The 26,721-nt window shown below is 35.9% G+C and overlaps 1 protein-coding gene across 2 annotated transcripts; it reads right to left on the bottom strand.

Annotated features, from left to right (window-relative positions):
* Positions 1-575: 575 nt before the first annotated feature.
* On the bottom strand, positions 576-7,682 carry rps19 (ribosomal protein S19). 2 transcript variants are annotated; one of them, XM_007231140.3, is made up of 6 exons: positions 7,625-7,682; positions 5,369-5,445; positions 5,149-5,249; positions 2,685-2,868; positions 1,680-1,734; positions 576-631 (listed from the first exon to the last, which is right to left on the bottom strand). In XM_007231140.3, the coding sequence occupies exons 2-6, from the start codon at positions 5,443-5,445 to the stop codon at positions 605-607; spliced, it is 444 nt and encodes a 147-aa protein (XP_007231202.1). In that variant the 5' UTR covers positions 7,625-7,682; the 3' UTR covers positions 576-604. The 2 variants fall into 2 exon arrangements, with proteins under 2 accessions (XP_007231202.1, XP_022529962.1); XM_022674241.2 differs by having other exon boundaries at positions 7,529-7,625.
* Between the last annotated feature and the right edge of the window lie 19,039 nt (positions 7,683-26,721).

Consider the following 26,721-nt stretch of genomic DNA (forward strand, 5'->3'; position numbering starts at 1 on the left):
ATTTAGAGGAAAAATGTGCCATCAACTAAGAGAATGACCATTAACAAAAAAGTAATCCTTCAGAAATCAATCATAAGTGTCGGTATGATCACTAAATAAACCTGCCAACCAGTCACCGGGCAGCCAACGGTCACGATTTGTGTTAGAAAATTAAAAATAAATCCAGAATAACTGCATGTTTCCACACTAATGTTGATGACCCTAATTTTAACGTAATAAGATTTAACTATTTAATTTGACCACATCTTGGATGTAGTCCACATGTAACAGACAAACTACAGCCTTCATTAAGAGAAATAGCAAAGAAAAAAAAAAAAACATTGAATATGGTTAAAACAGAACTCGTACTTGTTCATCATTTTCTGTGAGCCATTGCGACACTGTTCAGAGAATATATTTTAACATGGTTTTTTTTAACTATATAACAAAGGCAAAAAGAATCCTTCATAATCCAGTGTTTACTTTACTCTGAAGTATTTTCTTGTTTGAATGAGAAACGAGAAAATCCTGCAGACAGCTAGATTTCCAGAAACTAAACTCTTTTGTAACCAAAAAAAGAAGCACCACAGAAGAGCTTTGGATTTCACAAACTTTATTTTACATTTCAAGACTTCTTGCTTGCAGCTGCAACCTGGAGGAGACAGAAAAGAGAGCCAAGCGTGAGTTGCTTAGGAGGGACAATTTATTTCAAACTGCTACCACAGCTCAAATAAAAGCTGGAAGGGCAACGAGGACCATTAAAAAAATAAAAAAAAAGGACTGGCTCATGTGCCCTGCTGGCCTTCACTCTTTGTTAAACATTCTGGCACGCTCAATGCAAATCATTCATTAAATGATTCATTAAATTATATATATAATATATAAACACCCCAGAGAAATTATCCAGTCCAACCCAGTTATCACTGCCAATTTGCTTTATTGCAACCTGGTCATCATCAGTAATGCACTGAAGGATGTGCACGGGCACATGCTGGCACCCACTGGCTAAATAAACTTGCCAGCGCTAGAAATGCCAGGCCTGGCTGTGGGGTTCAAATATATGCTGCTGAAATCAGGTTAGCTGATCTGAATTCAGCTCATTATTTGGGATCAGGCGGAATAAAAATGCCGCCATATGGCTGCTCAGCCAGCATGAAATTCAATCGGCTTGTTTACTTCCCGCAGCCTTGGATTGTCACAGCAGCGCGGCTGGCAGCGAGGGGCCAACTGCGGCAAACGGGCCGAGCGGAAGCTCAGGCTTTATTTTTTTATTTTTTTAAGAGTGTGGGGGGAATTTCTTAAGGTTTGTTTCTCTTTCTCGAGGCTCACAACTTTGACAGTTATTGTGCCTGCGAAGGCAGTTACTCTTCACGGACGAAACTTTCTCTGAAGCCTTGGGACACCCGGCTTAGGGTCTTAGAGTGATGGATGACTGCGGAATCCAGGTTTTCATTGCAAATGTGCATCTGGACCCACTCCCTCGAGCAGAATGCTGATGTGCCAATTGGATTTCTATAGCCTTTAAAAAAACTTGGTGAGTTTCACCCCAATTACTATGCAAAATTGAGTCCTGCAGGTTAACTGCATATGCTGAGCTATGAGATATTATGGTAACCAGTAGCGGCTAAAATTAGGATTTCAGTCAGGCCTGGAGAGAGAGTTTAGACCAGATAAGCCAGAGAGAAGAGATGGGTCTTTACCTGACCAGCGATTCTGTCAAGGTCCCTGGTGCCCTGTGGAGTCAGTCTGCGCCCACTGTCAGAAGAAAAAGCACTTTGGGTTAGAGAGAGAGAAACTCTTCAGATAAGCTTCAGTATATATTAAGCATGCAACACAGGCCTGTCACAATTACATGATCAATTAATCAACTAATCATTGAATATATTGACACTACCAATGTTTTTGCCTATTGTTTTTACTAAAGCAACATAAGCACATTTGTGTGAACCAATAGCGTGAGGTCAGAATATTCTTAATAGTTCACTGCTCTTAAAAATTGGCATAACTTCATTATAAGTCTTAAAATGGCCATATTGATTACAGCAATTAATTCTGGCACAATAAACTGTCAAAGACAAAAGCAGTTACAGGTCTAGTACTGTAACAACTTCAGATATAAATAGTAGGTGTCCATTGGAATATACTAAAAACAGGTGATAAAGGTGCATCAAAAACAAGAGGGTTGTGGAGCGTAGAGGTGGGAGATACGGCCCTAAAATCACACTATTTAATGGCATTCCAGTGGTAATGATACTCTTTGTGATATGACAAAACACTGAATTAAAAAAAGAAATACTGCAACAAAAGACTCAGACTTTTAATAACAATGCACTCCAAATATCTCCATATATCCAGGATTAAAGTCAAATAAATGATACTGGACAGATATAATCTGTCTAGAAGATTTATAATGGGAAATAAGAACAGTGAATTTTACTTTTGCTAAAACCAGCAAAAGACAAATAGGACCCTGATGTGATAATTAAGTGTGGGCGATATGGCGCCATATTTCAGGGTATAATATCGTTCACCATATTAAAAACGTTGGCAATATCATATACAATACGGCACACTTCTAATGAAGGGATACGCTCACACTCAACTCCCTGTAATTCAAAAGTACACTCATCCAAATTTCCAGATACTGCTGGAAATTCATCTAGTCAAACACTTGTGTTAAAATACAGGCAGCTATCGGCACTCACCCATTGGGGTCCTTCTCCAACATCTTGAGGGCTTCCAGGGCCTGAAGCACTTTGCGGGCAACGTTCTTGGAGCCCACGCTGAAGTGAGAGGGGCACACTCCGTTCCTTTTACGGCCGCCGTAGACCTTGATCATGGAGCCCACGCCGACACCACTACGCATGTAAAGGTGACGGATTGTGGAGGCTGAGGGAGGAACAAGAGCAGAAAGGTCAGGAAGATGCAGGTAAATTGGTCAAAAATGTTTTTTTTTTTTTTTTTTACAGGATTTAACAAGTCAAGTACAAGTTCTTCTAAAGTTCTACAATTAGCAGACTCATACTGACCAAGCAAACATCTTTAAGTCGTACTTCACCCAGTAGAACAGGGTTCATACACTTCTTAACCAACAAATTTCCAAGATTTTTATAATGACTTTTCCATGCCTTTAAGGCAAATTTTCATGACCATACAATTTTTAACAATGCAGACATGGACAATAAATGCCCCCAAAAAATCAACAAAAACTATAATCGTTTATAGTAGTTTTAAAATAAATGAATTTAATAATAATGTGTGTCAGATCCAAATTTTTATGACTTTTCCAAAATGTAGTATTTTTATTTTTCCAAAACTTATCCAGGACTGGAAATTGGAATTGAATATTTTCCAGGTTTTGCATGACTGTACGAACCCGGCAAGAAAAAGTACCAAGCAATTTTAAGTTCTGTAAAAACTGTACTGGTACAGAGTAATACAGAGTATCTACAGGAATTTAGACTGCTGTTATTGACTAATTGTTCTCAAGTCATGAGAAATGGCAGTTCCAGATGGGAGTCACTCAGTTTCTAACAAGCATTTAATTTGTCTGACTGCAGAACAAAATCTAACCCACCCACAGCGTTCAAAATAGGGGCATCCATTTGTAAAATGCCATAAATGCTGACTGCCCAAATTATTCTAGTTCTGAAAGCTTAATTTTCAAGCTGGGGAACCTCAGCGAGAAGCTTTGCTGCAAGTCAGATCCTAAAATATACACAAGAAGATTAACCACGAATAGCAGCAAGCACTCATCTGATATGAAGAGTATGAAACGCCAGATTTCACTTTCTACCCTGCTGCACAATTTTTTTTAACTCAATACTCTCAGAAATGAGTAAGCTTTGAGACGATCATTGAAATATTTCTTCATTCAAACCCACGAATAAAGAAACATTCGAATGCATAATTTATATGTAGCTTAGAAACAAAATGAAGCAGAAAAATGGTAAGCCAATAATTGCTTTTCCCTCCTGTATCCATTACAGGCTCTGCTTACATGTTATAAGTGTTGCACTGTCTAATAAGCACTTGATAAGCTAATCCATCTGCAGAGTGTTTCCAAACACGCCACTGGCTCAAACTGATACCACAGCACTGATACTTTTTCTATATAATAAATGCTTGAGATAATAATTAGGATGGTAAGTTAATACACCATTACTGAGGTTTCACACACAGCTTTATAGTTACAACAGCTGCCTTGACCCTCTAGTTAAGTCAGACAATATTACAGTGGAACACACTATTAAGTGAATCACTCCACTCCACAAGTTCTCCTAATGGTGTGGGAAAACTATAGAGCTCAGTGGTCATTTCAGTGGAAGCTGCCCCATCAATCATGCGCTCTTTTAAAAAATATATGTCAGCTGAAACTGGGATAAAAGGATAGACAATTGTTACACCTTTTAAAAAACAAAAATAACACACTTTCCATTCCTCCATTGCCAATTTTTAAAACACCTGCCATATTTTTAATCCCTCCCTCCCTTAAATTAGATGTTTTAGGTTAAGATGCGATAAGAACTTTAAGACCTTCCCTGATTTTTTTTTTTTTTTTTTTTTACAAAAAAGGTATTTTATATTCTTTTCCTGTCAAAGACAAGTGGATAAACCCAGTAGGAATGAAATGGAAGCATGGAAGAGATGCCATGTGTCTGGTTAAAGCAAGTCTTTAATACCAAGTCATCTGTAGCTACTGTAGCCAATTCTCATAACTATGCTTTATGGTCTTCAAGTGCCTAACACACGTTCTTCTGCACTTTTATTGAGTTTGACACCATACCTGCTCTTCTCCATCCTCCTAAACACTGCCATGTCCCCACCCCTCCCCATTATTTCTCCACCTATAAACCCTTTCTTATTTCTATCCATTTTGTTCCATCCCCAATCTACATTTTTTACTTGTCAATCACCCATTTGTCCTCTCTCTCTCTCCCTTTTCAAAATATATATATATATTTTTTACACATAACGATGCACTTCACTTTCTTTTTACTAGCATCAATTCTTCCTATCTCCTTTTTCCTACTTTTTTTACTGCATTTATTTATTTATTGATTCATTCAGCACATTTTTTTTCTCCATCCCATCTTTTAAGGAAGCAGAAAGTAAACAAACTTCTACCTACACAGTATAAATTAGCTTTCTCAAAGGCAGAACACTCACCAGCTCTAATGTAGAACCAGTTGTCATCGCAGGGGGCCAGCTCCTTGTGCTTGGCCAGCTTGACAATGTCAACCCAGTCTGGCACCTTCAGCTTTCCTGACCTTTAGAAGAACAAAGCGCTTTAGAGTCTGAGGACTTCTGAGGTCTCAGTCCTTTCAAGTAGATTCTACACCAAGTCATTAGATATCATGTGTAAAAGCATCAGACACTGAGGACTTACTTCTTCAGGAAGGCTGCCAGCGCCCGGACAAACTCCTGCTGGTTGACGTCTTTGACTGTTACACCACCGCCTGGCATCTTTAAAACAGATTAAGATAACGTCAGAAACTTGCAGTAAAGGCACAGCAAACACTATTAAAAAAGCTAGTCACATTTAAGCTGGACAATGATAAAAATGCTAAGTTACATCAATGTGTAGATATTTAAACATTCATCACTTATTTTTTTTTAAACAAAATTCACCAGCAGATACAGATTTTCAAGTACTTTCTCATACTAGATAAAGTAACTTAAACACAAAGCCTGCCGCATTTAATCAACTTAACCCATAAGACCAAATTCTAAATATTGATACTAAATTCAAAACAGAACCAGATAAATTCAGTAAGAAGCTTATTCATATTTTTTTCCTATTGCAGACAGTTAGAGAAATCAAATTCATTTACACATTTGAATTGTTACAATAGTTGAAAAAGGCATTCAGGATTTAGCGTCTCATTCACAAGTCCAGTGCAGGCCTGTCACAATGACTGTATGGAGGATGTATTGCCCCAGAAATGACCCCACTGAACACTGGCATTTTAGAATAATTTAAATAAAATGTAACCCTCTTTTGCATACTTATTTATATATTTCATTGGTAACTATTTTAATGTAAGCATTAAAAAAATATTTTATATTGCTACACACATTAAAACACTGTTCCAGAAATTACCAACATTTTAAAACAATTTAACCCTCTGTGGCATGAATTTAACCTTATTTTACATAATTTACTTGTAAAATAATGACACTTGTGATGCCAAATGATGGCATAGCATTCCACTGATTGATGCAACCACAAACAAAATGTCAGGACAGAGCCATGTACTCTGATGACATTCAATTCATACATGAAGATTGAGTGTTTTGCCCTAATATCACCCCATAAGTTATTGCAATAACACTGACTTTGTAATAATTTAAATTTAAATTATCCTCCTCAAATTATTTTTTCAGATTTTATTCAGAAAATTATTTATGTAATCAATAAAAAGGGTAGTTATGATGCTAATTACTGGCATAGCATCTCTCTGATTTAAGTACCCAAAGATAAAAAATCACCCAACCCATCCCTAGTCTTTTAGGACAGAGCCATAAACCTTGTGATAAATAATGACTCATAAGAGAACATTGTTCTGTTAAACTAAAAAAATTAAATAAAAGTAATCAGAGAAAGCTCTAAAAAAATATCAATTTAAAAAGCCATACTAATGATGGTAAATGCTGGCACAAGTTAGCATCCCACTGAGATCTGGCACAGCATCCTAGCGATTTTTATTGCCATAATATTCATTCTCTTTAGCACAGAAACTTTGACTGCAAGATGTATAAACTACACTCCCCTTTCAATGCGCATATGCATCCAATCAGTGCCACTGAATAAACTACAACATTGCTGAACTTTTAGTGTATAAACATACAAGGACTATTAAGTCACCTAAAATTATTAAGACAATATCCAATATATTATTCGATAACCCAAAATATTAGAATTATTCTGACAGGCCTACAACAGCATGAACATTTGCTTGATTTGATATGAACCTAACGTTTCCAATAAAGCTAGTTAGCTTAGCAAACTCCCACCCAATACAACGATAGAGAGTTGGAAAACTCAAATGACGCACATAACCGGGTAGTTTTAACTTTAAAATGTTTTAAACATATGATAAACGTACCAGCTTTAAAATGTTGTTAATAAATCAAATTAATAAATTAGTTACTAAGTGAGCGCTAGCCAGTAAGCGTTGCTAGCATGCTAATCGCCATAGCCACACATGAGGGCATGCGTGTGAGGAAACACAGCAACCAAATCTCCTCCAATGAAAATACATCTAAAAAACAGAATTTGATAATATTCAGCCAATTAAACAAACTACGAATGTGAAATAATGCTTGTAAAGCCCGTTGAAATGTCATAACTGTCTACATAAGCTATAAAAAGTTAAACAAAAAATTAAACACCGGCGCGCTGAATCAGAGCTAATGCTAACACAGGCCCCGATGCTAACTAACCACAGCCACTGAGAGCAGGCGCTCACAACACGCGACTAAACACTTATTTCAAGCTCCGAGCTCAAATAACACAACTGTAACCATCAGCGAGGAGTTATAAGACCTTTAATAAAATAACGACGCAGTTCTGGATGTGTTTCGAGCACGTAAATCGTTTAAAATAGAGTTTATAAGGCAGAGCAACGAGGCGCGGCGTTACCTTGCCTGTGGACAGCAGAGAGAAGAGGGACTGGAGGGGTCTCCCGTTCAGCTTTACAGGGGCGGGTCGCGTTTTCTCTCGCGAGATTTGTGATTTGATTTCGTGTCATGTGATGTGTGCTTAATCCTGTTTTTAATGCGAGTTTATTATATTTTTTTATATCTTTTTTAATAAAAAAAAATAATTAACGTTTTTTTCTGATTTTTTTTATGACTTTTGGTCATTTACAAATCATATTTTGTCACCTTCCTAAAACAATAAATAATAAACGTTTTTCCTGTGATGAACATTAAATATTTAATGATACCATGATTAATGATTTTGTCACCTTCCTAAAATGATAAATAATAAGCTTTTTTTTCATGACAAACATAAAATATTTAATGATGTAGGTTAATTCCAAACACAATTTTGTCACTTTCCTAAAATACCAAATAATAAACTCTTTTTCCTGATTAACCTGAAATATTTAATTATGTGGGTTAAATCCAAATCATAATTCCAAATCATATTTTGTCACTTTCTTAAAATGATAGATGGCCCCCTTTGGTGAAATCTCCTCCACTGATCACTTCCAAACTTTAGAGTATTCTGCACTGATTTTAAAGGATTTTATTGAAGAACTGTAAGTTAAATTATTCATGTTACATTTTATGCAACCTATATATACCAGAATCTATTCACATATATCATATTTATTAATTAATGTCTTAACATATGTAATGGATTGTTTGACTGTTGTCTTAGTATTACCTAAGATGTACTGAAAATAATACAATAACATTTTAAAACTATATATAGATATATACATTTTTAAGTGGTAAAACTGCAGTATGCCTATTAGTAACTGCTATTAGTAGACCTAGCATTTAGCTTGTATTTAATATAGGAACATCTATATAGCTTTTAAGTAATATGAAGGGAGTTTTTTAAATTTAAAACAATACTAAACGACAATTTAAAATGTTTACAGCATGTGTACTTTTACTGTTTTTCTATCATGGTATTTACTATACTTGTGACCTTAAGCTCAGGCATACTTGGGTTCTGCAGCAGGACAACGATCCAAAATATGAGTCCATATCCGAATTGCTCAAAAAAAACAAAACATTTTGGAGTGGCCAAGTTAAAGTCTAATGAAGAAGCTGTGGCATGACCATAAACAGGATGATCATACTTGAAAACCCCCCAATGTGTCTTAATTAATAATAATAATAATTAATAATAATCTGAAAAACAATAGAAATCTGCAGGGGAATGGCTAATAGCCTTTCACAGCACTAAATCTGTCGTAGTGAACATTTAAACAAATTTTAGGTACCAAGCAGTGGTGAGCAGGGGTGAGTAGTGAAGGGATCATGCATTTCAACATGTGCCTTAATAAATGTAATGTTTGTAATAAATACAATAATTGGATCAAAATTTCTGTGATTTAAAAAAACGTAACCCTTTTGTTAGCTTGTGTTACTCTTGGCTCTCTCTCCTTAATTGAGTTACATTAATTTGGAAGGACTTACAGTGTTTTTATCTGTGTCACGATGGCAAGACAAGAAAAAGACGAGGCCTGTTTGTTTTGGGTTGTTTGTGTTTTTCCGGGGGCTGAAGGCCGTTATTAAGATGTTTAAGGATTCTTTTCATGCACAAGGACTGTTTTCTTTTCTTGCGTTTATTAAAAGATGTGGGGATGTGGGACGAGCACTTGTTCTTTTGGTGCTGCTTAAATGGAGCCCTCAATGTCATCCGAACTGAAGAACCATGTTGATTAGACACTGCTGTTTTTAATGACCAATTCTAAGAATAATGACGTCTGGAACAAAGTACTCTGTAGTGACTGGCTGTGTCCAAATAATGTACTAAAAACATCCTGTCCTAGATTGTAATTTTTTTTGTGGTGTAAACACTGTGTCCTTTCAACCTCCACTGTATTAGACTCCTACCTACAGGTGCATCTTTAGATTATTTCAGTAATTTAGTTCAAAATTTGAAACCCCTATATTATATAGATGTATTAAACACACAGAGGGATCTATTTTAAGCCTTTATTTCCTTTTATTGTTGATGATTATGGCTTACACCCAATAATAACCAATAAAAATAAGACCAATTGGTACTTTTGGCAATATGGGCAGTGTGCCAAGTCCTGCTGGAAAATGAAATCCGCATCTTCATAAAAGTTATCAAATGAAATGTAAAATTTACTGATGATCAGTGATAGTTTGAAGAGACATGTCATCATATCAAGTCTAAAGTCTAAAGTGCAGTGTTTTGCTGGAAAATCTGTTGTAGACATGCGGATTTCATTTTCCAGCAGGACTTGGCACACTGCCCTCACTGACAAAAGTACCAACTGGTCTTATATAATGAAGTTTCATTGGCTGTAAGTCATAATCATCAACAATAAAATAAGTAAACACTTCAAATAGATCACTCTGTGTGTTGAATACATCTATATAATATAGTATACGTTTGGCAACATGGCAGATAGTTGTGGCTTTATTTATATAAAAAGTACATAAAAAAAAGTGTGGGAGATTTCATGGCTAAATTGGAGCAGCCTGGTGGCCAATCTTTAATCATTAATTGCACATTAATGCACCAGTAAGAGCAGGGTTTGATTAGCAGGGTAAGAGCACAGTTTTACTCTAAATATTGCAATGCACACAACATTATGGGTGACATACCAGAGTTCAAAAGAGGACAAATTGTTGGTGCACCAATCGTCTTGCTGGAGCATCTGTGACCAAGACAGCAAGTCTTTGTGATGCATCAAGAGCCACGGTATCCAGGATAACGTCAGCATAACACCAAGAAGGACCAACCACATCCAACAGGATTAACTGTGGACGCTGTAAGAGGAAGCTGTCTGAAAGGGATGTTTTTCGGGTGCTAACCCAGATTGTATCCAAAAAACATAAAAACACGGCTGATCAAATCACGGCAGAATTCAATGTGCACCTCAACTCTCCTGTTTCCACCAGAACTGTCCGTCACCACAATCAATTATTGTGGTCTAAAACCAGGAGTTTCAGTTTCATTGTCCAACACCTGTAGTCATTGTCCTTTATAGTGGATTGGCTACATTCTGGCACATATAGAGTAATAAAAGTCTAAAGAATTAAAATAGATGTACAGTAACTGCAGCACTTAAGATGCAACAGAAAACAGCCTTGTTTCTGTGTACAGGTCTGAAGGCCTTTAAACACAGAGCGTGATTTATTCATGCAATCAATAAATAAGTTGGACCTCCCGTGGAGAGCTCCGAAAATACCTCAGAAGCAGCTCAAACCGACAGACTTCTGAGCCGTGTGTGAGAGCTGAACCAGATGAAACTCCTTCTGCATCCAAACACATGAAACTTTCTTTATTTTCTCTTTTGCTTTTTGTTTTTGTCTGATCTGTGACTGCACAGTTGCACCATATACTGGAAAAATGATAATAAACAGTATGCCTTGTTCTCTGTTCAATTAATCAATCAATCAACCTTTATTTTCACTCAGTAGATGCACTGAGGGTAACCCTCATTTTCAATTTAACCGAGCTTACATAAAATTAATGGGATTGAAACTTAAGTTTAATTTATAAAAACAAGCAAACATTGTAAGAATTCATTAAGAAAAAATTAAATAATTCAAAATAAAAGGATATGCAAACAGGCTAAAATGTAGAGCAATAAAACAAAGAGGTAAAACCGTAAAATAAAGAAATATAAACACAGTAAAAAAATAAAGGACTAAAATAATCACATTATATAAAAAGTAAATTATGGAACTAAAATAAATAATAATAATAATAATAATAAGTAAAAAATATATAAACAAAAATAAAAGGAAGAAAATAAGTGAAAAAAAAAACATAAAAGGCCAAAAGTGAAAGCAGTAACAAAACAAATAAAAGGATGAAATGAATAAAATAAATAAAAGGGCTAAATAGTAAAACATAAAATCATGCACGGACTGAGCTGGTGTGTGGTATCGAATGTTGGTGAGAAATTTTACGTTAATTTTACGGAAACCATAACTCAAATTTTGTTTTTCTAGGCAAAAAATTGTGAACTGTGGGGCTGTTTGATTTATTTTTTTTTTTTTGATAAAAGTTTGCAGACACTTTTGAACGGATTTCTAAGGAAAATGTCCAAGCCTAAAAATGTCGGCTGTGCGAAAACCGTACGATGTATCGCTCCAAAAAGTACAAGCAACCTAATTGGGTATAGATTTAACGATCTCAGTGATTCAATTTCGTACATACAGAAAAAGAATTAGATAAATAAAAAGACAAAATCATAAAAAAAAATAACAAGGTAAAAGATAAAAGTCAACTTAAACAGTTACAGGCTGTCTGAAGGTGGTTGGATATTAAAAGTTTAAAATGATTTAGTTACACCAGCAAGCTGAGTTTTAGTGTTTCCTGTAGTGAATTACAGTTCGCTGGTGCTGTTCTGTAGCTAAAAGCAGATTTTCCCAGTTTAGTAAAAACTCTAGGAACCTGAAAGGTGATCCAGTCACTAGAGTGGGTCTGTTAGTAAATAGGATGCCCCCCCCCCCATACATTCAGTGTGATGCTAGCCAGTGTAGGCTTGTAGTGGATGAGTGTTAGCGATTAGTGTTCTCCTGCAAGCGTGTTCAGCTGTTCAGCGATTGATTAAAAACTCCCCTTTGAAAAGCCCCTTGGAGCAGAGGGTCAGCTGTGCTACAGTAATGGTCATGTCCACTTTTTGGGAGGTTAATTAGCTAAGTAAACTGTTTGTAATTTCATGTGAAGTGCTGCTTCTTGCCAACCAACATCTTGATGATCTCCAGGACTTATTCTGGAAAATATTCTGTATACTAATGAAAGTAAATGTGGAACTTTGTGGAAGGTGTGTATCTTGTTACGTTTGGTGTAAAACTAACACATAATTTCATAAAGAGAACATCATACTGAACGTGAAACATGGTGGTGGTAGTGCCCAATCACAATGGACATCATGTGGTTTCTTCTTTTAAAGGTTTTGTTGCACAGAACACTGATTGAGACCTCTTGTCCACGAGAATAGATCATAAACCAGTCAATGAAACAATAGCTTAGCCCCGCCCACTGCACTGGACGAAAAAAAAACAAAAACAAATCAGCAACTAGGGCATGTCAGCACTACAGAACAAATGAAGCAAAGTAATACAAGCTTATTTTTACTAATTCTTCGTGATTTAAAACACTTTTTATCATGTTTAGAAATAAAATTGTAATCAGTTAATTGTATTTATTTTGATATAGATTTTTGTAGTATGGAAATAGTGTCTTATTTTGTGTGCATTACAGACAGAAAACAGCATTCATATATTTTTCCATCACTGAAACGTAATTCAGGTCTAAAAGGGTCAAGCTCAGGTGTACTTGGGTTCTGCAGCAGGACAATGACCCAAAGCACACAAACAAGTCCACCTCTGAGTAGCTAAAAAGACAATTATGCTTAAAAAACCCTCCAATGTGTCTAAATTAAACAGAGAGATAAAAGACTTGTTGCCAGTTATCAGTAAAACTTTATTAAAGTTGTTGCCTCCAAGGGTGGCACAATCAAACTGTTTTTTTATAAGTTTAGCTTTAGGTTTGATTGTTTTTTTCCTCTAATAAATAAAATTATCATTTAAAAAGAGCTTTTTATATTTAGTCAGATTATCTTTAGCTCTATCCGGATGGTATTAGTTTCTCAGGGGGTCCTGGTGTAATTTATTCTCTTTTTTTTATAGGGGGTCCTCAGTGATTTTATTCCCGTCATGCTGAATTATATACTGTTTTTCTCTGAACTCCGTGGTAATTTTAGTCCCGTCCAGAGGCACATCTCTGAGTTTTGTCAGCTCACGTTTAATAAATAGCAGTTTGTCCACTGCCACGTACAATGATTACACTACTTTGGGCGCACGTTTCCACGGAGATCCTTGTTAAAACACAACAGCGAGTGGAAATGGAGGAGCTACTGAACACGATGATGTCATGTGACCGAGAAAGCCCAACAACAAAAAAAACTCACTGCTCCTTACGTTTTTTCAACTGCAGTCCAGATGCAGGAGTTTTATCACTAGAAGAGTTGAAGTGGAACATTTGAGAAAGCAAAAACAAAAGAAATCTGTAGAAATCTTTTTTCCTTCATACATACATATTTCAATATACTTTGGGAGCTTCCAGGTACGCGCTTAATGTGAAAAAAAAATTAAATTAAAAAAAACACTGATTTTGCACCTCAGTCTCTCAGCTATCAGCCTTCTCAGGCTGTGTAAGTGGGATGGACAAAATAATGAAATGCCAGTCTTAGATTTAATTTCTGTGTTGGCACTTCTATTCACTCCCTCACCCCACTCACCAGAGACAGATATTTAATTTACTGCCTCCCACGTACCCTCACACTCCACTATTTTCACCCCACCTATCATTAAGTGCACGAGTTCAGCCGGCAGATTTTACACAGAAGTAAAGAAACTCGAATGAAGTGTCAGACTCCGACTATTGGAGGAGTGCTGGGGGAGCGTGGGGTCAGCTGTAATCAAGGTTTGATTGACGTAGCATTAATTTCCTTTGCATGGACCCTCTGAGTGAAGGGGGCGTTTATCGAGACCCTGTCAGCCGTGGAATTAATTCCACACCAAATACTCATATAAATATTTTCTATAACAACAACAACAACAATAATAACGTGCTATCGCTATTAATATTTCTGTACTTCTGCGGTTGAAAGGATTTATTATTATATAAATTTTATTTAATTCTTACAAAGAGAACAAAGGTCAAAATGTCAAAAAGTTACAGTGCCAGGGAAAAGTTTGGAGGGACATTTTCTCTTTCTTTAAATATTTTGTGACATACCATATTTTTACACTTTAAGGGACACATAAGCTATAATTTTCCCAAGATTCAACAGTGCGCCTTATATATAAATTCTACCAGTCAGGTATTTAGGAGCAGTAAAGCCACTCTGCTGAAGTACAGCATTATAAAGTAGTTTCAGTGAAGTTTCTCCAGCAGCATTAGCATCAGCATTAGCATTAGCCGCTAACCTAAGCACTAGCTCTTTCACCATTCAGAGGCGAGTATATCAGACTGCATGTTTGTTGTGTTAAAACAAGCTACGTGGGACAAACCGCTAGCTGATAGCGCCCTGTGTTAATGAAACACTCAGGGTTTCTACTGTTATTTAGCTAATAGCATGTTGTTAACTATAAAAAAGTTAAACTATATAAAATATTAACAATAAAAAAGAAATCTTACCAATAGTTTTACATTTTCATAACTTTCTATTTAATTTAAAGCCAATGGATTAAAAAAAAAAAAAAAAACATTAACAAACTTTGAGTTGACTTGAAAAAATGTTAAAAAGTGCTAATTACATTGAAAAATGTAAAGCATGTGGCTAAATTTCGGCTAACAGAGCAGTGTCCAAATACTTTTGACTAAATGGTGGAATGCCAACACTTTGGTCAGAAAGAGCTGTGTCCAAAAACATTTGGTTAAATATGATTGAGAAAGCCTTTGACCAACATGCTGGTTTATCCAGCAGCTCCTCCATACAGACACAGTACTGTGGAGCTATACAGGAAGAGGCGCTTCATGCACGGACTGAGCTGGTGTGTGGTATCGAATGTTGGTGAGAAATTTTACGTTAATTTTACGGAAACCATAACCCAAATTTTGTTGTTCTAGCCAAAACATTGTGACCTGTGGGGCCGTTTGAATTTTTTTTTTGACACAAAACACTAATTTAGACCTCTGGTCCATTAGAATAGATCATAAACCAGCCAATGAAACAGTAGCTTAGCCCCGCCTACTGCACTGGACAAAAGAAATCAGCAACTCAGACATTAGGACATATCAGCACTATAGAGCAAATGAGGCAAACTAATACAAGCTACTTATTTTTACAAATTCCTTGTGATTAAGAACACTTTTTATCATGTTTAGGAAAAAAATACTAGGGTGGTAGTGAATTTTTTGTGTGCATTAAAGACAGAAAACAGCATTCGTATTTTTTTTTCCATAACTGGAACATAATTCAGGTCTGATAGTTTAATTTGGTTTAAGCTCAGGTGTACTCGAGTTCTGCAACAGGACAATGACCCAAAGCACATAAACAATGAAGACTCTGACCAGTAGCTGGTTTATCCAGCAGCTCCTCCATACAGACACAGTACTGTGGAGCTATACAGAGAGAGACGCTTCATGCACGGACTGAGCTGGTGTGTGGTATCGAATGTTGGTGAGAAATTTTACGTTAATTTTACGGAAACCATAACTCAAATTTTGTTTTTCTAGGCAAAAAATTGTGAACTGTGGGGCTGTTTGATTTTTTTTTTTTTTGATAAAAGTTTGCAGACACTTTTGAACGGATTTCTAAGGAAAATGTCCAAGCCTAAAAATGTCGGCTGTGCGAAAACCGTACGATGTATCGCTCCAAAAAGTACAAGCAACCTAATTGGGTATAGATTTAACGATCTCAGTGATTCAATTTCGTACATACAGAACTTAATTAGCATTCCCTCAGTTGTAGCATTAGCCAGGTTCACACTTATGTATTAACACCCCTCTGGAGACTCATATAGTGAGCTTTATTTAACTGAATGGCCCCTATAATTTCCCTGAAGGCAGATAAAGAGGTTAAATGCACAAGGACATGTTCTAAAACCGGAAATGAATCACAGGAAAGATGCTACAATGATATGATACTTAAATTAAAATATGACAATATGAATTCGTGGACAATCTTGAACCTGGCTGGTATTAATTCAGGACTAAATATTGGAAGTTAATATGTTTTATGTGTTATGTGGCCCCAGACATGGTTCTGGTGGTGGACAGTTCTGACAGAATAGCGATGTTTCGATCTGTCCGCTGCATTATAACACAGAATAGAGACTTAAACATTGTTTTACATCATTTCCAGCGTAATTTGTTTCCATGGACACACTGCGGGCAAAACAAATGAGTCAATTAAGACTGAATCCTGGCCTGTGGTAACGGTGCGCACACGCACATTAGAGCGCTCAGTATATGATTCGGAAAATGAATAGTGAAGTTCACATTTTGAATAGTATTTCCACCTCATTAGGCTCTTTTGGAGACTTGGTGGAGTTTAATAAACGCTTTGTTCCTCCCGCAGCGTAACAGTAGCCGGAACAATGCGCCGCTCTAAATGAGCTATGGCAGACATTTATAATCTGGTCCTCTCTCGGGAGAGCTTTTTGTGACTCTGTCTGTGCAATATGTGTCCGAAAGATAAGAGCTCAACACCCTCTCTTTCTTTCCAGACCCCTTTTTTTCTGTGTTCACTTCATTTAAAAGATGAGTGAGTGAGTGTGTGTGTGTGTGTGTGTGTGTGGTCTAGGGCTAGTTCAGGTGAGTGTGGGTTTGAGTGAACAGAAGCTGAACTATGTGCTTTAAAAATAAAATATATATCCTCTTAAGACCCAGTGTCCTCATATGAGGACATTACATTTCTGCTTTTCTGCACCATGATACTTAATTTTTTTAAACATTGACTCTTTGGCCTCATACAGAGACACTGCCCGTACTATCTAGTTGTCACAACATGACAACATTACACTCAATTGTTTGAAAAAAAAAAAAATGCGGGAAACCCAGTCAAAGGTTTTTACAGCCATTCCAGACAGAATAGGGCCAGGTAAAAATTGTCCTCCACTTCTATGTTTGAAACTAGTTTGTTTTCTTCCTTTTTGGCACCAATTGTGTCCTTCCGATCCCAAATGACAAGGATCATTTTTAATGGTAAAATAAACTCCTGTCCCCATATGAGGACATTGTTTTTTTTTTGTTGTTGCAAAAATTACTTCCTGTAAAAAGACAAAGATTAGTTTTATACTTCTTAGGTCGTAGTTATCCCAAATAGCTAGGATAAATGTTCAGGTCTCAGGAGGATATATATATAAAAAAAATGGTACTCAGTTTTAACAAATAAAAAGAGGTACGATTTGAGTACTTTTTTGTACTCAAAGGTACATTCTTCTTATTTGTACCCTCAAAGGTACAATATTGGTCTTTACAGGGTCAGATTTGTTCCTTCTGAAGTACAAAGTAATTTCTAACAGCAATAAGTACAAATTTGTACCATTTAACCTGCAGCCAAAGGGTACATTCAGTATTCTGTATCACTGCACTAATAAACAATATATATTTTAATTGCACATTTTTTACTTGAAAGCCAGACAATTTTGGATCATCAAGTTTTTGAGCCATATTCAGTTGATGATAATGTTTATAATTTTTATAATCTTTATTGGCACAAAAACCATGGGTACAAAAAAGGACTTTCACTGAAAGGTACTTTTTTTGTACCTCAATATAAAGTACAGCCCCAGCGACAAGCTTTGTACTCTTTTAAGTACAAATCTGTACTAACTTTTCTTAGTGTACACAGTACAAGGCTTTTTATATGTTAATACATTACTTTTAATTTTTTCGATTTCAATTATTATGATCAATAGCACTGTTTAACATCAAATTTTATATTTCCAAACATTAATTAATTATTCTGATTATAATATTTGCAAATATTTGAGAATACTTGTGGTCACATTTACTAGTCCATCTCAAAAATTCAAAAGTTACTTTATTTCAGTTTAAAAAAAATGTGAAACTCATATATTATATACATGTATTAAACACACAGAGTGATCTATTTAAAGTGTTTATTTATTTTATTGTTGATGATGTTTATGGTTTACAGCCATTGAAAAAAAAAACCCAAAAATTATTCTAATTAGAAAATTAGAATATTATATAAAAAGACCAATTGGTGCTTTTGGTACAGTGTGGGCAGTGTGCCAAGTCCTGCTGGAAAATGAAATCCACATCTCCATTAAAGTTGTCAGTAGCAGAGAAAGGCAGGGTCAATATCAAAATGACAGCAATAAAACACAAAATACTGGTGGATTGAGCAGGAAAAATGGTCATACACGGTAAATCCAAACAGATAAAGAGCTAGGCAAAAAAAAATGGTCAAAATACATAAATAAACAAACAACAGAAAGGGTAAGACGAAAGAGTAGTTAAAAAAACGGGTTTTAAAAAAGGATCAATAACAATAGGAAACAAAACAAATACATTAGTAGAAGAGATAGAGAACTAGATTCAATACCCAGCAAAGAAACAATGGAAACAGGGAGGTATTTGTACAAAATTTATACCAGGTGTGAGCAATCAGAAGCACGGAGAGTGTGAACGCCGTAGCGTCACGTGATCAGCAGAATCATGAAACTCTGTTGAGAGAGCATGCTGGGATTTGGTGTCTTTGTTGTTAATCAGAGTCCGGAGCAGGCAGACTGACAATGTTAGGACTCACAATATTATATAAGACCAATTGGTACTTTTGGCAGTACTGTGCGCAGTGTTCCAAATATGTCCTGCTGGAAAATGAAATCCAAATGAAGTCAGATGCCAGATCACTGATTGGTGGAAACTTCACACTAGACCTCGATCAGTTTGGACTGTGTGTCTCTCCACTCTTCCTCCAGACTCTGCTCCCTTGATATACTTTAAATGAAATGTAAAATTTGCTGATGATCAGTGGTGGTTTGGATGAAGATACATGTCTGACATCTGCTGGTGTTGATCCACTGTGTTTTATTATCAAGTCTAAAGTCAGTGCAGTTTTGTTTTCCCACAAAATCTTACAGCACTTCATATCTTACAGCTTCCCTCTGCTACTGACAACTTTTATGAAGATGTGGATTTGATTTTCCAGCAGGACTTGGCACACTGCCCACACACTGCCAAAAGTACTGATTGGTCTTATATAATATTCTAATTTTCTGAGACTTGGGTTTTCATTGGCTGAAATACAGTAGTTAACTTTTCAATGAGATTCTATTCACATTTTTTGAGATGTACAAGTATTGTTTTTACCTGACAGCTTTTTGGAGTTAGCTTTCCAAAAATGGTCACAATTTATTGCTAAATCCAAGGATGCTAAGGATGCCATTGCCAGATGCTTCACTTTGTTTGGGTTCACCGTGGCGCCAGCAGTTCAGGCTGTGCATCAAGAGCATGCATTCCCAGCAGGCGTTTTTAATACCCAGTGACTTTATCTCGGTGTTTGAATTTATTCAGCAGTAAATATGAGGGCATTAGCATCTTGGAGCAGGAAGATCATGGGGGAGCACTGTTTGGACAACAGGGTACACCTGCTTCTATCTTATGGCCTCATATTCTTGGGCCATTATGCGAGCATGCTCAGCGATCACTGGATTTAATGACTCCCATGAGAGGGCTACCCACACCATTACGGATTCACCATGTATAACATCTGGCAGCAGATGCTGCGGGGTTTACGCTCCCCCACAGCTTCCTGTACGTGTAGTAAAAAAGGAGGAAGGACAGCTCATCTGGAAAAAGTGCTTTCTGGGCTTAACTCCTTATCATGGCAGGCTTAGATAAATTCCAGCTTTCTGAGGCAGTGGTGCTTAATCAATAAAAACTACAAAAAACTTTTGGCTAAACTTTGGCAAACAGAGAAGGCTAAATATGGGTGAGAAAGCCTTTGACCAGTAGCTGGTTTATCCAGCAGCTTCTCCATACAGACCCAGTACTAAGAAGCGATACAGTGCTGGTATGTGGAAGGTTGGCGATACATTTTACGTTAATTTAACAGAAAATATAGCCCAAATTTTGTAGTTCTAGCTAAAAAATTGTGACCTGTAGAGCCGTTTTAATTTTTTGACAAAAGTTTGCGGACACTTTTGAATGGATTTCTTACAATCATCATACAGAAAATCATACAGTTTATTGGTCCAAGCAACTAATTGGGTATTTGATGAATAGAACTTAATTAGTATTCTTTCATTTTTAGATATAAAAAAGCAAAAAATAAATAAATCTGTAGAGGGAAAATACTTTTTCTTAATATTTTAAGAACTCTACAATTTGGCTACCTTTTTTCTTATTATGAAATATTCACGCAAATATACATGGAAACTCTAACCCTAAGCTTTCAAACCAGCCCGTTTTTAATTAACAATTTACTGTTGGATGCTACCACCACCATGCTTAACAGGGGGTGCTTGGGTGTTCTCGATTTAGAATGCTTAACCATTACTCCTCCAAACATCCTTATGGTCATTTTGACTAAATAATGCAATCTTTGTCTCATTTGACCATAAAACTTTCCTTTAAGACACTTTTTTGTTTTTTGTTGTAATTTTAAAAACTTTATTTATTCTATATCTTCATTTTACAGGTTAAAAAACAGAGAAAAAAGTCATTTATTAAAGTAATTCCTGAGCAGTACCTCTATTAGGAATTTTTTTTTCTTTAGTTTTATGCAGACAAAGAAAACAATATATAATATCTAAATGGAAAATTGGAAAACCAAAAAAAAAAAAAAAAAAAAAAAAAAAAAAAACGCCCATTACTTTTACTTCAGGCCACTGCTATTATAAAACGTTTCCATTTTGTTCCATTCGATTTTTATATAAAGTCATAAAGCTGTGCTCTGGAGTAATACTCTGTTTATGCTTTATATTGACTTATTGTGTAATTCAGTGATTTTATAGCTTGTATAAATGTGACTTAAAAAAAAAAAAAAAAATATATATATATATATATCACAATTCTAGTGTCAGTCCTCACTTATAACTAACAAATATACTGCCAATGGAGTTCAGTTACTAAAAATATTTACTAAAGCCATTTACAGTACTTTACAGTCCCGTTTCTGTTATTTTGGCCACTCTCCAGGCATCTCCCATTGTGAGCATTTCACCGCTGCCCTTTGCACTGCTCTAATGGAAGGAGCGGGCCTGTTTTCACATTGACGCTATCGATGTGTTTACACAGGCGTCCGGAGATGAGAGTGAGAGGTGCTGGGTGAAGATGGTCTATGAAAGTGAGTTTATTCACTTAACTCATCCGGAGACTCACTGTGGAACTCACTGAGCTGCTGTAGAGCCATCCTTTCCACTATATCAGGTATTTAACTCTTTACATTACATAAATATATATATATATATATATATATATATATATATATATATATATATATATATATATATATATATATATATATATACTAGTGCATCTACTAAAAAAAATAGAATAACATTGAAAAGTGTTTTATTTCAGTAATTTAGTTGAAAATGTGAAACTCTATATATTATATAGATGTTTACACACTTATAGTGATCTATTTTAAGTGTTTATTTATTTTATTGTTGATGATTATTTGGATGAATATCCAAATGACTCTCCACACCATGCAGAATTCATTTTACAGCAGGACCTGACACACTGCTCACACTGCCAAAAGTACCAAAAACATATAGAGTTTCACTTTTTCTTTTTTTTTTACATAATTATTTACTATATAAAATAGTGATTTAATTTTCCAAATTTCACCATAGTTTAATATCTCAAATTTGTAATTTCCAGTAATGATTTGATTTTTTTTTTTTTTTTTTTTTTACAAAATCATTATTGGAAGAAAGTAAATTGCAATTCTGAGATTTTAAACTATGGTGAAATTTGGGAAGTTAAATCACTATTTTTCTGATTCAGTATTTGAAAAATTATTGTTATCACCATGTTTTTATTTTTTGTATTCAGCATCCAGAAATGTAGAATTTTTGCTTATTTCTTTACTTATTATTTCCGAAGTTCTGAATTATTTATTTTTTATTTTTGCCTTTTTGTCCTACTTAAATTTTTCAGATTAAACAAACTTAAATATCAGACAAAGATAACCCAAATAAATACAAAAATCAGTTTTTAAATGATGATTTAATTTATTAAAGGGAAAAAACTATCCAAACCAAACTGACCCACAGTAAAAGATAGATTATTAGATTGTGATTAACTACAATATTTAGAAAGCTGAATAGGCCCTTTACCACATTTACCAACATCTTGATGATCCCCAGGACTTTTATTTGGTAAAAAAAAATATTCTGTGAACTGACGTGACAAAAGTAGAACTTTTTGGAAGGTCTATGTCATGTTACACCAGCATAAATCTTACACATACAGTAATTTCAGAAAGAGAACATCATACTGAATGTAAAACATGGTGGTGGTAGTGTTGTGGTGGTCTGGGGCTGATTTGCTGCTGTAATAGATGGGAAAATGAATTGTCTTATCTACCAGAAAATCGAAGAGTAGAAGAATATCCAACAATCAGTTTGTGACCTCAAGCTCAGGAGTACTTGGGTTCTGCAGCAGGACAATGACCCAAAGCACACTAACACACAAAAAGTCCATCTCTGAATGGCTTAAAATAAAAACTAAATGAAGATTTTTGAGTGGACTAGTCAGAGTTTGATGGAGGTATCCGAATTAATATCATTCTGTAAAGAAGAATGGAACAAAATCCATCCACAGAGATGTGAAAGACTGGTTGCCAGTTATCAGTTATACCAAATGGGTGTCACAACCAAGTTATTAAAAAATTTAGGGGCAAATGCTTTTTAACACATTGGGCCAGATTGGTTTTGAATGATTTTTTTCTCTTAATAAATTACATTTTAATTTAAAAACTGTTTTTGATATTAAAGTTTGCTTGTTAAAATGAAAAAAAAAAAAAAAACTCTATGAAAAGAAATAAAACAAAAGAAAGCTGTAAAGAGGAGAATCTAAACAAGCCCGGTGCATTTTGAAAAACAAGACATCCTGTGGACTGAAGACGTTAAAATATTCTGAGGCTTTTTGGCTGCAATGAGCCAAAGTATGTTTAGAGATAAAAGACTACAGTACAGTTTTATATATTTAAAAAAAAAACACCTCCAGCTGTTAAGAGCTGACAAGTCCGAGATTTAGCAGAAGTCATTATTTTGTCATAGTAAGTTATTTTCAGATGCGAAGTGAAAGGTCTGACAGTGAGGGAGGGAAATAAAAGACGTGTTCTGCTCTCGCTGACTGGAACGTGCTTCATTACAATTCAGAAAGCCCTGTGACACAGCACACAAAAAACTAACCTACAGGTTTAAAGCTTCTCTGTTAAACACAGTGCACAAATGCCCCCGAAAAATCCCATAATTGTTTGTTTAGATACACAGTTTTAATTAGGTGCAAACTACAAACTATAATTAGTGTAGTTCTATAATTGTATACAATGAAATTATCATACGAATAATGAGCTGCATCTCAAACTCACCTTTATTTTTTTTGCTTTGATTTTACTTTAAATGAAACATACAATTGCTTTTTACATGCTGTAATTAACTCTGCAATTAGAGATAGAGATAAATCATCACTGTCATGTGCAAAAAAATACAAAAATTATATATTTAGTAACTTCAGAGAATTCTCAACATTTAATGAAAGTTTTAACATTTTATTCCGAAGTCATTTCGAAGCATTTCTATTGGCCCGTTCATTATTAAATTGTAAAAGTAAAGTTAAAAAGTAAAAGTTTTTTTTGTAAGCCAAGAGCACTGTTTGTGGGATTGCTAAAAATATATATAATATAAGAATATAAAATGGTTTGAAATATTGAACGAAACATACGAAACAATTAATCATTAATTAAAACTCAGTTCGGTTCAATAAACTTAAAATGAGTAAGGACATGCAAAGTTATATCAAATACTATCAAATATTATAAAGGATAGGTTAAAGTTTTGGTGTTTTGTTTTCCATGATTTCAAAGTGAAATTAATGTCAGTTAGTCAGCTTTATATATATAGAGCTTTGTAGCTATGTATAGCTATTTATCTGTTCTAGTGTTAAAGACAGGGATGTTAAAGCTGATGTGCTTTAACCTGGATACTGCTGAACATGTTCCAGTCTGGTTGTATTCTACTGTCGATAACTGGTGATAGGGGCCCCCACTGATAACAGTGTTGTTGTACTTTCCTGATTTGACCGTCACCGAATTTAAACAGACGCCCACTTTCAGTTCATAACCATAGTCATAGTCGTTGTCTGGGGGCCGCAGGCCAACTCGGGGGCCCACTCGATTGCTTGGTTTGCCTGTCCTGTTGCAATGAGCCTGGATGATTCTTCATTCAATTCTGGTTCGCACCCGAACCTCTCTTTCAGACAGCTTCCTCTTACAGCGTCCACAGTTAATCCTGTTGGATGTGGCTGGTCCTTCTTGGTGGTATCTCGCTTGCTGTCTTGGTTACAGATGCTCCAGCAAGACGTGCACCAACAATTTGTCCTCTTTTGAACTCCATAATGTCACCCTTAATGTTGTGGGCATTGCAATATTTTGAGCAGAACTGTGCTCTTAACTTGCTAATTGAACCAAATGATTAAAGATTAACCACCAGGCTGCTCCAATTTAGCCATGAAACCTCCTCCCACACTAAAGTGATGACAGGTGTTTCAGTTTCATTGTCCAACCCCTGTATATCAGATATAGTTTGAAACGTCCCCACGTGTTTCTGACAGCTGTAATGTAGTAATGCTGTGAAACCCTGGTCGCCGTGTGTCCACTGCTCCTCTAATTAATCTCCTATTGTGCTGCAGTGCTGAGAAGTGTAGCAGGTCCATGTTGGTTACTCTTAATTGATTAAGCGCTGTAATTAATTGTGTAGGAGCTGAAATGTGTCACGGCGGGGAGCGCCAGGACGAGATGACTTCTAGCGCTCATACTCATTAATTATTGCAACTAATCAATGTGTGACGGCGGGGAAACGGCGAAATAAGACGCGGGCCCCAGGGTCGAGATGCACTGAGGAAAAAAAAGAGTGGCGGATAAAGAGAGATAGCACAATTGCTGCTCGTTATTGCGCGACGCTCTCGGGCATTCCAAAAGTGATTACGGTCATTATACTGCTGAAAAGGTCAGACTCATTATGATGTGCAGACAGGTGGCATATATCCAGGAGCTGTGTGCTTATTTTAACATGTATTTTTCCTTCCTTTTTCTCCGTTTTCGCGCATTTCATAGCTTGTTGTCGGAGCGCGCAGTGAAATTACCTGTCTGTCAAAGCTGCGAGAGGAGAGCGAGAGGAGAGCGCGACCAGCGCCGTCACAACTGCGTGTGAACTGTCTGGCTTTTTACCTCTCTGTTTGCACTTGATAGACAGCGGCGGCGGCAGCGGCGAGTCTTTGCTGACTTTCGGCTCGTCTGGCGCCCCCAGAGATCTCGCTTCATTTCCATTTTTTCTTTATTTTATTATTATTTTTGATTTTTTTGCATAGGCCAAAATCTGCACACCTGCCACTTCTACCTGCCACTTTCACAGCCTTTCTTCTAAAAGCGTCGGCTCGGGCAAAAATCAAACACTCATCTCTAATGTAGCAATCAGCTGAAACATGTCCGAGGGTTTCAGCTGGGGTTTGCTTAAACTTCCCTTCAAATCTGAATCTCTATGAATCTGAATGAAGCTAATAGAGCTAACAAGCTAGCTAGTTAGCTATGTTAGCTAATGTTAACTACTTTATTTCAGTAGGGAATGTTTTAGCTAGGTAGCTATTTTTTAGTATGTGGTGCTCACCACTTACTATCTGCTTCCCACCACTAACTTTCCTTCAAATCTGAATCTCAATCGTTGAAGGTTTGAAGCTAATAGAGCTAACAAGCTCCCAGACATCCCACCTCTCTTGGACGTTCTGGGAGTCTCCTGCCTGATCATAGATCACAAGCCATCAAACCAAGGTTGAATTTTTTGCACCAGGAGTAAAGCAGCATAAAGTTATCCAAAAGCAGTGTGTAAGACTGGTGGAGGAGAACATGATGCCAAGATGCATGAAAATCTGTGATTAAAAACAAGGGTTATTTCACCAAATATTGATTTCTGAACTCTTACAATTTTATGAATATGAGTTTAGGAGAAATGTTGTGAAGAAAAAGGCCATAAAACATTAAAACATTAAAAAAAAAATAAACTATGGGAATACATAATTGTGTTTTACACTCAATTTAAAATGTGTAGTTGTGGTCTCTAGTATGAATAAATGCTGTTTTTTATTTATTTATTTATTTTTTTAAGTGCTCTGGTGATCCTGTTCAACGCTGCTTTACTCCGGTGGAGACGTGCTGTTAGCCTCTGATTGGCTAACAGCACTGTGACACCAGGAGGCAGCGAGAGGGACAACAGTTAGAACAGATTAATAACACTAATAACAGTCTTTGCAATGTCACATGTTACTGTATAACTAAACTAGCCTTAGAGTCTTTG

Source organism: Astyanax mexicanus, chromosome 6 (genome assembly GCF_023375975.1).
Source record: "Astyanax mexicanus isolate ESR-SI-001 chromosome 6, AstMex3_surface, whole genome shotgun sequence".
Classification (NCBI taxonomy): Eukaryota; Metazoa; Chordata; class Actinopteri; order Characiformes; family Acestrorhamphidae; genus Astyanax; species Astyanax mexicanus.